This window comes from Rhinatrema bivittatum, chromosome 6 (assembly GCF_901001135.1).
Source record: "Rhinatrema bivittatum chromosome 6, aRhiBiv1.1, whole genome shotgun sequence".
NCBI lineage: Eukaryota > Metazoa > Chordata > Amphibia > Gymnophiona > Rhinatrematidae > Rhinatrema > Rhinatrema bivittatum.
In genome coordinates this window covers 4809883-4824492 of record NC_042620.1, presented here as the reverse complement: position 1 = coordinate 4824492, position 14610 = coordinate 4809883, and the positions used below count along the sequence as shown (strand labels likewise).

The 14610-nt window shown below is 48.1% G+C and overlaps 1 protein-coding gene across 4 annotated transcripts in view; it reads right to left on the bottom strand.

The window, feature by feature from the left end:
- The window catches only part of STK16 (serine/threonine kinase 16), a 162495-nt gene that overhangs the window by 88142 nt on the left and 59743 nt on the right, over positions 1–14610 (bottom strand). For all 4 annotated transcript variants that reach the window (XM_029604988.1, XM_029604987.1, XM_029604990.1 and 1 more), the window contains exon 4: positions 13873–14006. In XM_029604988.1, the coding sequence (XP_029460848.1) occupies positions 13873–14006 (134 nt within the window). The remainder of the gene's footprint in view (positions 1–13872; positions 14007–14610) is intronic.

Genomic DNA, 14610 nt, shown 5'->3' with positions numbered 1-14610 from the left:
AGCTGATGTGCTCGGCAGGGCTGAAGCCCTCAGATACTGGAATTGCAGTCTCTGGGTTGCTGAGCTGTAGAGAGAGACTATAGGTAGTGAGCAGACAGGATATGCTGGATACATAACCAGTAGTAGATGATACACTCACAATTGTATACATCTGTAATGGCTTCTATGCAACAGAGAGTCTTAAGTATATTCAGGAACAGGAACTGTAGGCGAGTACTGGTTTCTATATGCAGTCTGGAATGAGAACTCACAATATCTGTGTATGAGATGGCTTCTAGAATAGAAGAGAGTCTTTGGAGAGTTTTAGGAACATAGGGCCTCATGGAGCGAGTATCAGTTCCTATCTGCAATCTGTAATAGTAATGCACAAGATATAGATATATGATAGCTTCTGAAATAGAAGAGAGTCTGTGAAGGGTTTAGGAACATGGGCCCTCGTGGAGCGAGTACCGGTTCCTATCTGCAATATGAAATAGTAATGTACCAGATATAGGTATGCGATAGCTTCTGAGATAGAAGAGAGTTTTTGAAGGATTTTAGGAACATGGGCCCTCGTGGAGTGAGTACCGGTTCTTATCTGCAATCTGCAGTAATAACTCATGATCTCCGTACCTGCAATAATGTCTTAGACAGAAGGGAGTCTTCGGAGATTAGGAACATTAGGAACATAGACCCTCGTGTAATAGAACTCACAGTGTTCACGTCTGCGATCGCTTCTAGGCAGTAAGGAGTCTTCTGAGCATTCAGGGATGTAGGCCCTTGAGGAGCGAATACCGGATCCCATCTTAGCAATCTGAAATCAAGAAGAGAGAGCGGGGCCCCTGAGAAACGGGTACCCCTTGGTAAGTTGAGGAGGCAGAGCAGCAATGAGAGAGTTATCCCCCATGCTAACTCGATTTGTAGTTGCAAGCAAAGACCTTTTAAGGTGGAAGCGGATGACGTCACTACGGGGGGACACCCCCGAGGTTCGCGCCCTTGCTGGTACAAACTCTGGAGCGCGTGCGCACATGCGCCTTTACGTCATCAGGAAATTGGCGGATCCGCAGCGTCAGGCCAGCCCGGGGATTCCAGGGAGAAGTGGCGAGGAGAAGCCGCGGCAGCATCTGTCCGTCAGACCCGAAGGGAGTCGCCACAAAGGTAGAGAGGGTGGAGAGAGGGCGAGAACAGGCACGAACGCAACAGGGCATTACTTTCCCGCTAGGATCCCAAGTCCGAAGAGTTTCACCTCCGCTTACGCCAGGAGCAGTCATGATTGGTGGCTGGTCCCAGAGCACTTACAGCTGGGGATGGACTTGGAGATTCCACAGTGGCTGATTGTGACAACGGATGCCAGACTCTCCGGTTGGGGGGCAGTTTGTCAGTCGCGATCGGCCCAAGGACAGTGGCCAACTCAGGAGTCCAAGTGGTCCATCAATCGTTTAGAAACCAGAGCAGTTCATCTAGCATTGCACAACTTCCTTCCCCTTCTCCATCAGTCGGAAAGAGTCCTCTCAGACAATGCCACTACTGTGGCGTACATCAACCGACAAGGAGGAACAAAGAGTCGACCGGTGGCCGTTGAAGCGGACAAGCTCATGGTCTGGGCAGAACGCAATCTGGTTCGTCTGGCGGCGTCTCACATAGCCAGGGTGGACAATTCCAGGCAGACTTTCTCAGTCAGCAGCAGCTCGACCTTGGAGAGTGGGAGCTGTCAGAGGAGGCAATGCATCTACTGACCCGGAGGTGGGGAATGCCCCATCTGGACTTAATGGCAACGCGACTGAATGCAAAGGCGGCTCGGTTCTTCAGTTGCAGGAGGGAGCATGGGGCAGAAGGAGTAGATGCCCTGGTCCTTCCGTGGCCCTGCAACGTTCTTCTCTGTGTTTCCTCCTTGGCCACTGGTGGGCAAGGTCCTAAGGCGGATAGAATCTCACCAGGGATCAGTAATTCTCGTAGCGCCAGAATGGCCACAGAGGCCGTGGTTTGCAGACCTGATAAACTTGGCGGTAGACGGACCCTTGCGGCTCCTCGGTCACCTTCCGAATCTTCTTCGTCAGGATCCAGTATTTTTCGATCAGGCAGATTGTTTTTGTCTAGCGGCTTGGCTTATGAGAGGAGATAGCTGAAGGATATCCAGATGTGGTGATTTCTACTCTGCTCCGCGCACAAAAGACCTCCACTTCGCTGACTTATGTAAGGGTTTGGAAGGTTTTTGATTCCTGGTGCAGCGGGTTAAAGGTGTCCCCGCGTAAGGCCTCGGTGGTGCACATTCTCGCGTTCTTACAGGAAGGCTTGAAGAAAGGTTTGGCCTACAGTTCACTTCGTATTCAGGTGCTGGCTCTGGGCTGTTTACGAGGTAAACTTGATGGTGCTTCCCTTGCAGGGCATCCGGATGTAGCATGCTTTCTGAAGGGGGCCAAGCATTTACACCTGCCGGTGCGTCCAGTATGTCCTTCGTGGAGTTTGAACCTGGTTCTACAAGCACTGTGCGATCTGCCTTTTGGGCCTCTCAAGTGGGCTACGTTGAAGGATCTGACGCTCAAAGTGGTGTTTCTCGTGGCTATCTGTTCGGCCAGATGGATATCAGAGATTCAAGTGTTGTCCTACCGGGAGCCATTCTTGCACATTTCAGACTCAGGAGTTTCGCTTCGGACGGTGCCTTCCTTTCTACCGAAGGTTGTATCGGCTTTTCATGTGAATCAGTCTGTTGAGTTACAGGCTTTTTCGGATTTGGATCGAGATTCCCTTCAGGCTCAAGATTTGAGAAAATTGGATGTCCGTCGGGTACTTCTTAGGTACTTGGAAGTGACTAATACCTTTCGGTTATCTGACCATCTCTTTGTCTTATGGAGTGGTCCTAAGAAGGGACAGAATGTGTCCAAGGCCACTATTGCCCGATGGTTAAAGGAATCCATTGCATCGGCTTACATATGTAAAGGCCGACAAGTGCCGGATGGTCTTAAAGCTCATTCGATCAGACCTCAGGCGGCATCTTGGGCGGAGAGCCAATGTATTTCTCTTCAGGAGATTTTCCGAGCAGCTACTTGGAAATCTTTACACACCTTTGCTAGGCATTACCGTTTGGACGTCCGAGCTCCGGAGGTCAAGTGTTTTGGTAGCGGAGTGCTTCAAGCGGAACTTTCCGGGTCCCACCCCAGTTAAGGCGGCTTGGGTACATCCCAGCAGTCTGGACTGATCCGGGTATGTACAGGGAAAGGAAAATTGGTTCTTACCTGCTAATTTTCATTCCTGTAGTACCAAGGATCAGTCCAGACGCCCGCCCAGGTGTTCTGGTAAGTCAGCTCGATTTCTTTACTTATTTTCCTACACAGGGGATTTGGAGTCTGCACAAGGTGTTTGAAGACTACGCAGCGCTTCATATAGATAAGAACGAAAGAGAAATGGAAGAATATCTACTCCTTGCATGTACATAGTTGAACAGGTTGGGACTAATTATTGAAAGTTCTTTTGGTCTAGTCATTGGCTGTTAAAATTGTTTTTTCATTCTGCTTTGATATTGATTATACTGAAGATGTAACTATTATTTAACTTTCCAAATGTTAAGTTCTTAGCCCTGTTATATGTAAACCGATGTGATATTCTTTTGAATGTCGGTATATAAAAACTCTAAATAAATAAATAAATAAATACTGAGGGATCGCAGGTGGGTTATCAGGGAGTGCGTTTCAATTTTTTCTATGACTCCATCTGCTGGAAGGGAGGCATAACCCAACAGTCTGGACTGATCCGTGGTACTACAGGAACGAAAATTAGCAGGTAAGAACCAATTTTCCTTTATATGTCAGAAATTTCTGACGAAGTGGATTCTGTCCTCAAAAGCTCATTCCCCAAGAAGACTTAGGTGTATTTTGTTTTTGCCCATATTTATTTATTTATTTATTTAATTTCTTTTCCTATACCGATGCTCAAGACTAGGTCTTATCGTACCGGTTTACAATGTAACTGAGGGGAAACCAATTAACATCAAGGTAGAAAGTAAAGTTACATTAAACAGGGAGCATAAAACCTGGGCAATGGAAGACAGTGCAGAGTTTAAACTAAGAAACAATTAGAGAGAGATAAATATATAAATCAACAAAAACTGTAAGATACAAAAACATAGGTTTGTCCTAGGCAGTTATTAGCCTGGTATTATTATCAACTTTATTATCAACTTTATTATCAACTTTATTATCAACTTTATTATCAATTATTAGCCTGGTATTATTATCAACTGATTTTCAAGACTTTGTTTTATGTTATTTATGTTGTATTGAGTTTTTTGTGACATATTACCACTTAGCTCAGATTGGTCTGTTGTGGGCTGTGAGTAAAGGAAAATTAGTTTCTTACCTGATAATTTTCGTTTCTGTAGTACCACGGATCAGTCCAGAATCCTGGGTTTTGCCCCCCCCCCCCCCCTCTAGCAGATGGAGACAGTGAAGTTTTCAAAACAAAACGCCGCCTTATATAGGATGGTGTCACCTACAGTCCGGCAGTATTACTCAATGTCAAAGCAGAATGGCTCTCAAAAAACCATCATAACCCTCCTAGGAACTGAACCTGTAGCATGGGATCTTCTTAGTGTTTGGGTAATTGCCAGGTTCTTGTGGCCAGGTTTGGCCTCTGTTGGAAACAGGATGCTGGGCTTGATGGACCCTTGATCTGACCCAGCATGGCAATTTCTTATGTTCTAACCACTTGAGAACGGTCAATTCAATTTCTGCAGATCTGAAAACAAATCAATCAATAACTGAGCGGACTATCCCTTACTTCCATGCGTTCCCCGGGTGGGACTCTGGACTGATCCGTGGTACTACAGGAACGAAAATTATCAGGTAAGAAACTAATTTTCCTTTCCCTGTACATACCCGGATCAGCCCAGACTCCTAGGATGTACCAGAGCTTTCTTACCTGGGATGGGATCTGGAGAGGCCCGCTCTAAGCACTGCTTCTCCAAAGCCTCCTTCACCCGATGCCTGAACATCCAGTCTGTAGTGTCTGGCAAAGGTATGCAAAGACTTCCAAGTCGCCGCCCTGCAGAGACCATTTGACACTCCGCCCAAGAAGCCGCCTGCGAACGGGTAGAATGAGCCCGAAGAACAAACGGTACAGGCTTATCACACAGCAAATATGCCGAGCCTATATCCTCTTTTGACCAGCGCGAAATCGTAGCTTTAGATGCCATATTTCCTCATTTTGGACCAGCCCACAGCAGAAAAATATGGTCTGTCACTCGAAACGCGTTAGTAACTTCCAGATAATGCAACAACGCCCGATGAACATCCAGCTTCCGTAAGTCTTTAGACATAGGGTCTGACTGGTCCAAAACGGGAAACGACGGAAGCTCCACTGACTGATTCCCGTGAAAAGCAGACACCACCTTTGGAAGAAAGGAAGGAACCGTCTGCAAGGACACACCAGAATCCGAAATTCTCAGAAACAGCTCCCTACAGGATAGAGCCTGGAGCTCCGATACCCTGCGAGCAGATGTGATAGCAATAAATAAAAATCACCTTTAAGGTGAGATCCTTTATTATAGCCGTTTGCAGAGGCTCAAAGGGCGCCTTACACAGAGCTGAGAGAACCAAGTTCAGATTCCAAGGACAAGGGTGCCTGATCGGGGGACATAAATGCTTTGCCCCCTTTAGGAAAGGAGCCACATCGGGGTGAGCAGCCAACGCCACGCCTTGAATGGAACCGCACAAACATCCAAGAGCTGCCACCTGAACCCTCAGGGAACTACACGATAAGCCCTTGGTGGGTCCGGATTGTAAGAAACCTAAAATATCCGACACCGAAGACAGAGTAGGAACAATCGCCCGGTCCATGCACCAAGATTCAAAGATTCTCCACACACGCATATATGCGAGGTTGGTGGATGTCTTGCGCGACCGGAGAAGTGTTGCCACCACAGCGTTCGAATACCCTTTGCTCCTCAGGCGGCACCTCTCAAAAGCCATGCCGCTAGACAAAAGTGATCGACCTCTTCCAAACACATGGGCCCTTGATGGAGAAGGTCCGGGAGCAGTGGCAACCGCAGGGGACCCGCCACTGCCAGATTGACCAGGTCTGCAAACCAAGGCCGTCTCGGCCACTCTGGAGCTACGAGGATGACTTCTGCTGGGTGTATCTCCACTCTCCTGAGCACTTTGCCTATCAGCGGCCAAGGAGGGAAGACGTACAGCAGTACGTCGGTCGGCTAGGGCAGCACCAGGGCATCTACCCCTTCTGCTCCTGTTTCTCTGCAGTGACTGAAGAAGAACGGAGCCTTGGCGTTCTGAAACGTTGCCATGAGATCCATGTGGGGTACTCCCCACGTGTCTCATATGAGCTGGAAAGCTTCGTCTGTGAGCTCCCATTCCCTGGGATCGACGCGGTGCCGCCTGAGAAAGTCCGCTTGAACACTGTCGACTCCTGCTATGTGAGATGCTGCAATACTTACTAAATGCTTCTCCACCCAGCTGATCAGCTGCCGGGCTTCCATGGCCACTGGCTGGCTCTTGGTTCCCCCTTGGCGATTGATATAAGCCACAGTGGTCGCATTGTCGGAAAGAATTCTGACTGACTTCCCCTGGAGGAGAGGGTGGAACGCTTGCAACGCTAACCACACTGCCCTGAGGGGGGATATGATAGAGGTCTTTAAGATCATGAGAGGTCTTGAAGGAGTAGATGTGACTCGGTTATTTACACTTTCGAATAATAGAAGGACTAGGGGGCATTCCATGAAGTTAGCAAGTAGCATATTTAAGACTAATCGGAGAAAATTCTTTTTCACTCAACGCACAATAAAGCTCTGAAATTTGTTGCCAGAGGATGTGGTTAGTGTAGTTAGTGTAGCTGGGTTCAAAAAAGGTTTGGATAAGTTCTTGGAGAAGTCCATTAATGGCTATTAATCAATTTTACTTAGGGAATAGCCACTGCTATTAATTGCATCAGTAGCATGGGATCTTCTTTGTGTTTGGGTAATTGCCAGGTTCTTATGGCCTGGTTTTGGCCTCTGTTGGAAACAGGATGCTGGGCTTGATGGACCCTTGGTCTGACCCAGCATGGCAATTTCTTATGTTCTTATTGATCGACCACTGAGATTCTTCCTGGGAACATTGTCTCTACACCAACTTCCTCAGGCAAACCGCTTCCCAACCGGAGAGGCTGGCGTCTGTGGTCACCACTGTCCATTCAGGCACCTCCAGGGGAACTCCTTGGGATAAGTTGTCCGAGATAGCCACCAATCAAGACTGGAGCGCGCCGTATCTGTAAGAGGGAGAGGTAAATGAAACTGTTTGGAGACTGGATTCCAATGCAAAAGCAACGCTGACTGTAAAGGACGCATATGAGCAAAGGCCCAGGGCTCCAGCTTCAGGTTGGAAGTCATGGAGCACAGAACCCGCAAATAATCCCGCACTCTGGGGAGGCGGTTGGCCAATAAGTCCCGCACTTGTGCTTGTAGCTTGACAATTTGGTCCAAGGTAAGGAACACTCTCCCCTGTTGAGTGTTGAATAGAGCTCCCAAAAACTCCAAAGACTGGGTGGGCACCAGTCGGCTCTTGGCTAAGTTGATCACCCAACCCAGTGATCGCAGGAGTTGAAGCACTTTGCGAATTGCTAACTGGCTAAGCGACTCCGACTTTGCTCGAATTAGCCAGTCATCCAGGTATGGATGCACCAGGACCCCTCTCTGCACAGATGAGCCGCCACCACAACCATTACCTTGGTAAACATTCTGGGCACAGTAGCAAGACCGAAGGGCAAAGCTCGAAACTGAAAATGGTGACCCGTCACCGAGAACCTCAGAAACATCTGGTGGTCGGCCCGAATGCCTATGTGAAGATACGCTTCTGTTAGGTCCAGTGGCACCAGAAACTCTCCTTTTCTTACCGAGGCAATGACTGACCATAACGTCTCCATGTGAAAAGGTGGCACCCTGAGGCAGTGGTTTATGCGCTTCAAATCCAGAATGGGTCGGAAGGACCCCTCTTTTTTAGGGATTACGAAGTAAATGGAATAACACCCTTTTCGCTGCTCTGCCTGAGGAACTGGGGTGATGGCGCCGAGTTGCAGAAGATGTTGCAAGGTATCTTGTACTGCCTGTCGTTTCTCTTCGTAATCACATCAGGAGACCAGAAACCACACCGGAAGGCGGTGTGCAAAACCTAAAACATAGCCTTGATTTATCACAGTAAGGACCCACTGGTCCGACGTCACCTTGACCCATTCCTCATAAAACAGGGACAATCTGCCCCCGACAGCTGGAATCGAGGAATGGGTCGGTGTCCATTCATTGGGAAGACTTGGCCCCAGATGCGGACTGGGTAGCTCCGGTTCTGCCAAAGCATCGGCCACGAAAGGCTGAGATCAGGACTGCTGGCGACCGGACACTTGCCGAAAGGAAGAAGCTGGAGCCCTGGACAGACTAAATCTCCGATTCCCTCTGAATTGAGACCATGAAGAAAAGGAGCCCCTCGACTTGGGCCTATCCTCTGGCAGTCGGTGTTCTCCCCCAGGGATTGAATCATATCCTCGAGGTCCTTGCCAAAAAGCACTTTACCCTTGAAAGGCAACGACCCCAGCTGAGCCTTGGAGGAAATATCCGCCGACCAGTTTCTTAACCACAGGAGTAGATGAGCCGAGACTGCTGACACCATGGATCTGGCCGAAGTCTGTAACAGATCATAAAGGGCATCCGCACTATAAGCTTCCAGACGCCCTGCTTGCTGTGCTTCTGCATCGGAAAGACCAGCATTAGCCTGTAACTGCTGAACCCAGCGAAGGCCCGCTCGCAAGGCAAAATTGCTGCACATAGCTTCCTGCACTCCCAGTGCCGAGGCTTCAAAAATTGTCTTGAGCTGCTGCTCCAACTTTCTATCCTGCAGGTTCTTCAGGGCTGTAGAATCCGTAACCGGGATTGCGGCCTCTTTGGTGACTGCGGACACTGCCGTGTCCAGCTTGGGGACCCACAGTATGTCAATTGCTTCCTCCGGAAGAGGATATAGCTTATCCATAGCCTTGCTAACTTTCAATCCCAGATCTGGGGTATCCCATTCTCTATATAGCAAGTCCGTGGCAGAAAAATGAAAAGCAAAGGAAGTAGCCAAGCCTCTCAGACCCAACAACACTGGGTCCATGGCCTCTAGCCTGGACTCCTCTGGTGGCCCATCTATGCCTAGCTCTCCGAGTATAATAATACAGAAAAAGCCTTAAAGGGCAATACGATATAGTAACCAATGCACAAAAATAGACGTTATTTCAGGCCTGAAGTAACTTCAAAAAAACGGGGAAGTAGTGCACTTTTTTAATGTCTATAATTTCTTGCAAAAATGTTTGAAAAAAATGCTTAAAAAATATTCAAAAATTGGACCTATGATTAAATGTGTGCCCCTCTTATCTATCGATAGAGCATAATGCAAGCCTCTAAAAGATAACAAAAAGGGGTTTATACGATGGTCCCATAAATCACCATAGAAATAAGTGGCGGATACGTCTATTTTTGTGCATTAGCTCTCCGAGTACGGCAGGGATACGCGGAGCCAACTCCTCCCTCCTAAACAGACGGACCCCACCTTAGGGTCATCTCCTTCCACAATGTGAGAGCCCCGTGCTGGATCCTGTGGATGATGATCAGGGTCTGTATCCACCCCCATCGGAGGCTTGCCCTGCGGGTCCTGGTCCCCTAGGTCCGTATCCTGACCCGTGGAATCAGTATCGGTCTGATGAACCCCTGCACGCAAAGGGCGCTTAGCTTTGGAGGACCCAGAGACTCCCTTAGACTTAGACTGCTCTCAAGAAAGAGACTTAAGACCACAAGAGGAAGTTTTACCCCCAGCCTGCAGCTTCCCTTCCCTCCTGGCTTTAAAAGCCTTATGGAGAAATAAAATAAACTCCGAGGAGAAGGAGGAGTCGTCAGAAGTCCCCTCGGGGCTATCCTGCGCTGCAGGTGAGAGAGGCTGTAAAGGTTCGCTCCCTCCAGGAAACCCTGGCTGAGGAGAGAAAGGAGGCGGGAGAATCCCCTCCCCCATAGCTGCACAAGTCGCTGATCTAAAAGACTCCAAAATGGCCTCCATTCCCGCGCTCAGCTGATCTCGGTGCAGCTAACACTGAAGGAGCTCGGGCAGCCTTGCCTTTAACCATTTTTGTGGCCCCGGAGGATCCCTCCCTCCCTGGGAAGACCCGTCGAGCACAGCCCCTCCCGAGAAAGACGCGCGGGCCGAGCCACATGCGCAGCACGCAGACGAGCGCGGCATCGGGCAGCAGGCCTGAGAAAGCTAAAACTCAATTCTGTAAAAAAATAGAAAAATAATCACGGTCCGCCCAAGCGCCGAGTCAGGGAGGGAAAAGAGAGAGCCGCAGCGCCGGTGACCCTGACAGAAAAAGAAAGAAAATCAAAACTGCCCGGCCATGGTCCACGGTCCTGATCCGGCAGGGTGGAGTGAACCGGGCTCCCCGGTGTCGCACCCAGAGCTGCTAAGCTTGGAACAAGAGGACCCTCGAACCTGTAAATGCAGCGGCCTCAACAACCAGCGGGGGATGGTCCCCTCAGGACCTTACAAACCCCCTGGGAGGCTCAGGACAGAAACTGCTCCTTCTTTTTTTAAATCAAAGTAGAAATGTTTTACAGACCGAAAACTCTCTAAAACTCAAAGAATTCACTACTCTAAGTCCAATGAACAATCAGCACAGACTGTAGGCCTTGCAGCTCCATCTGCTGGAGACAGAGCAATACTGCCGGAGTGTAGGTGGCAGCATCCTGCTTATAGGCGGAGTTTGCTTTGATAACTGCTCTGTCTCCATCTGCAGGGGGGGGCCCAGGAGTCTGGACTGGTCCGGGTACGTAGAGGGAAATGTTTTTAAGTTAATTGGTTAGTCTGTAAGGTGTACTTTTGTTCAGCCTGGCTCCTGATGTGTGCATGTCTTATGGTGGCTATGGCTGTGTTGATCTGAGTAGTAATGTAGTTGGTGGATCTGGCATAGACATATTTATTTTTATTTATTTAATGGCTTTTATATACCGACGAACGTTGGGAACATCTCATCGGTTTACAGAGAACACAAAATTTAGCAACAGGCTTTACAATTAACGCATGATTATATGAGGAACAGTTAAACCAATAGTGATTACATATAATAGCTTCGTTTTTATAAGTAATATATGGGTAAGGAGGTTAGGTAAGGGAGGTTAGCTAACTTGGAGGAGCAGAAAATCTGAATAAAGGGGGGATATCTACATTTATAGGGTAAATATACATGAGTATGAGATTATATCGTCCTTTGTAATCTCCTTATTTACACTTAATGGAAAGAATGAGGGAAAGGGGGAATATGTACAGAGGAAAGGAGGTGGAAAGGCAGAGGGGAGGAAGGGGGGTGGGGAAGGGGAGGAAGAGTCAATGGAAAGGATGGGGCCTTGAAGAGTATGATGGGGTGGGGAGGGGGGTGGGGTTGGAGTGGGAGAGAGGGAGAAGGGGTGCAGGATAGGAGTAGGGGGAATGTTAGGTGAGTGGGCGTTGGTTATGTGTATGAGTGCTTGAAGAACCAGGTCTTGAGGTTTTTCCTGAACATTTTTGGGCAGGATTCTTGTCGGAGTGATGTGGGTAGTTTATTCCAGAGGAGAGGGCCTGCTAGGGATAGGGCCCTTTCGTTTGTGGTGCGGAGCTTAGTAAGCTTGGGTGAGGGGGTATGTAGTGTGGCCAGGTATTGTTTTCTGGTGAGTCTATTATTGTTGTGGAAGGAGAGATGTTCTTTGTACCAGTGCATGTTTTGGTTGTGTAGGGATTTGTGTATTAGCGTGAGGACCTTGAAGGTAATTCTGGATGCTACTGGTAACCAATGCAAATATTTGAGTACAGGGGTTATGTGGTCATTTTTGTGGGTGTTGGTAAGTATCCGGGCAGCTGCATTTTGGAGGAGTTGCAACGGCTGTATGGTGCTTTTAGGCAGGCCTAGGAGCAAGGAATTGCAGTAGTCTATTTTAGATAATACGAGGGCTTGTAATATGGTGCGGAAGTCGCTGAGATGTAGTAGAGGTTTGAGTCTTTTTAGGGTGTGTAATTTGAAGAAGCAGTCTTTGAGGGTGTTATTGATGAATTTTTTGCAGTTAAGGTGACTGTCTAGGTATACGCCGAGGCTACGTACATGCGTTGGGAAGGTGAAGTTATTGGAGGGATCATTGTTATGTGTGAGTGAGGGGGTCATTAGAAGAGTGTTGGAGATGTTGGGGGGTGATATGAGGATGAGTTCCGTTTTAGCGGCATTGAGGGCTAGAAAGTTGTTGGATAGTAGGCTGCTGATTTCGGAGAGGGCGGATTTCCAAGTTTCAATGGCTTTGTGAATTGAGTCATTAACAGGAATAAGTATCTGCACATCATCAGCATATATGAAGTGCGGAAGGCCAAGTTTAGCAAGAAGATGGCAGAGGGGAAGGAGATATATATTGAAAAGTGTAGAAGAAAGAGATGAACCTTGAGGCACTCCTTGTGCGAGGGAGTGAGGTTTGGAGGTGGAGTTTCTAATTTGTACGCTAAATTGTCTTTCAGCCAGGTATGAGTGGAACCATTGTAGAGCAGAGCCTGAGATCCCAATGCTGCTCAGGCGTTCTAATAGGATGTGATGTTTAATGGTGTCAAAAGCAGCGGATATGTCAAGAAGAATGAGGATGTGTGAGAGACCTTTGTCAAGACCTTTCAAGATGTGGTCGTAGATTGAAATGAGCAAGGTCTCAGTGCTATTTGTCAAGACCTTTCAAGATGTGGTCGTAGATTGAAATGAGCAAGGTCTCAGTGCTATGATGCTTTCGAAAGCCAAATTGAGAGGGGGATAGGATGTTGTTTTCATCCATGTAGTCTGATAGCTGCTTGTTTATAGCTTTCTCAAGGACTTTTGTGATTAGTGGCAGGTTGGAGATGGGTCGGAAATTGGAGAGATCGGATGGGTCAAGGGAGGGCTTTTTTAGAATGGGTTTCACAATAGCATGTTTAAGGTTTTTGGGGATACTGCCAAGTTCAATGGACTTGTTTATGATGTTGGAGATGGGTTTGGCGATGATCCCGGGGATGGAGAGGAGATTTTTTGTGGGGATGGTATCTGATGGGTGTGTGGAGGGTCTGATTTTTTTAGGAAGGAAGCTATTATTAACTTTGAGATGGGGGATCCCAATGTGAGATCTTTGTCGAGTTGAACTCTGAGGCTTTTTACTGATTCATTGGGATGAAGGGGAGTTCCTGATAGTGAAGGTAAAGCAAGAAGGAGATGACCTCAGCGGCTTAGCCAGCAGAGTCCAATAACCCTAGGGTGGAAGTGGGGACCCCCGACATCCGCTAACCCCATGGGGGAAGTGGGAACCTCTGATAACCCTTGGGGGGAGTCTCGACCCTTGATGTCCGATGATCCTGGCAGGAAAGTGAGGCCCCCCTAACATCCAATTACCTTGGGGAGTGGGGGAACTGGGACATGGTGACTCCCGACATCCAATATCCTCAAAGGGAAGAGGTGGCCCCCGACTCCCAATAAGACTGGAGGGGGGGGGGGGGGGGAGAAGCAGGGACCCCAGACATCTGATAACCCTAGGGAGAGGAGGGGGTGGAAGTGGGGACCCACGACATCCAATAACCCCAGGATGAGTGAGGACACACGACATCTGATAACCCTGGGGAGGAGAAACACGACTGATAATCCCAGGCCCAGGGTGGAAACACACGGTGTTTGATAAGCCTAGAGGGGTAGCAGGGATTGCCATCTGCTAACCCCAGAGGGAAAGGGGTACACATTGCAGCCAATAATCCCAGAGCCAGAAGAGAGACAAGCAGTATCCGCCAACCCTAGAGCCTGAGCAGGGGCAGGTGGCATCTAATAAATCCAGAGGGGGAGCGGGGACAAGCCTGTGAATCCCTGTCCTGTTACCTGTGGGCATAACCCTTGCTGTGAATGGCGTGTAGTCCCAAGCATATTCCATGAAAAATGTGAAGAATCCGCTCCTCAGACATAAAACTGTTCTGATCTCGGAGACTTTCCACTTCATTCCACAACGTTCCCCTCTAAAAAAAAAAAAAAAAAAAAAAAGCAGATGATACAGCTTATCTCCCAGTGACCCTGCAACATCCTCTCTGAGCACAATGACCCAAGAACTCAGGTGACCTGTAACATCCCCTGAGCTCACAGCGATTCCAAAACTGGACAGTGCTCCTCTAACATCCCCCACACCTCACAGGGATCCTGAACCACCCTAAAATATGTAGTGATCCTGATACAACTCACAGGCTTCACCTGGATCCCGCAACATGTCTTAGACAGCAGGGTAACCCTGTAATACCCCAAGACCTAGCTGACCCTTACAGGGCACCTTTATCACCTTCAGAGGAATTATATTTTTATAATCCTATATTTATACAACAGGCAATAATAAAACATAAAACAGTATACATACAAGATACACTTGCCCAGCAGATAACGTATCATTTATTTATTTATTTATTTATTTGTATTTTTCTATACCGGCATTCACGGAGTTCGTATCATGTCGGTTTACATAAAACAAGGGGTGAGATATCATGGAAGAAGAAACTTCCTTTTAAACATTAAACACTTCAGACTCAACTATGGACAACTGGTTTAGCAAACTTAGGGCCTGATTCATTAAGA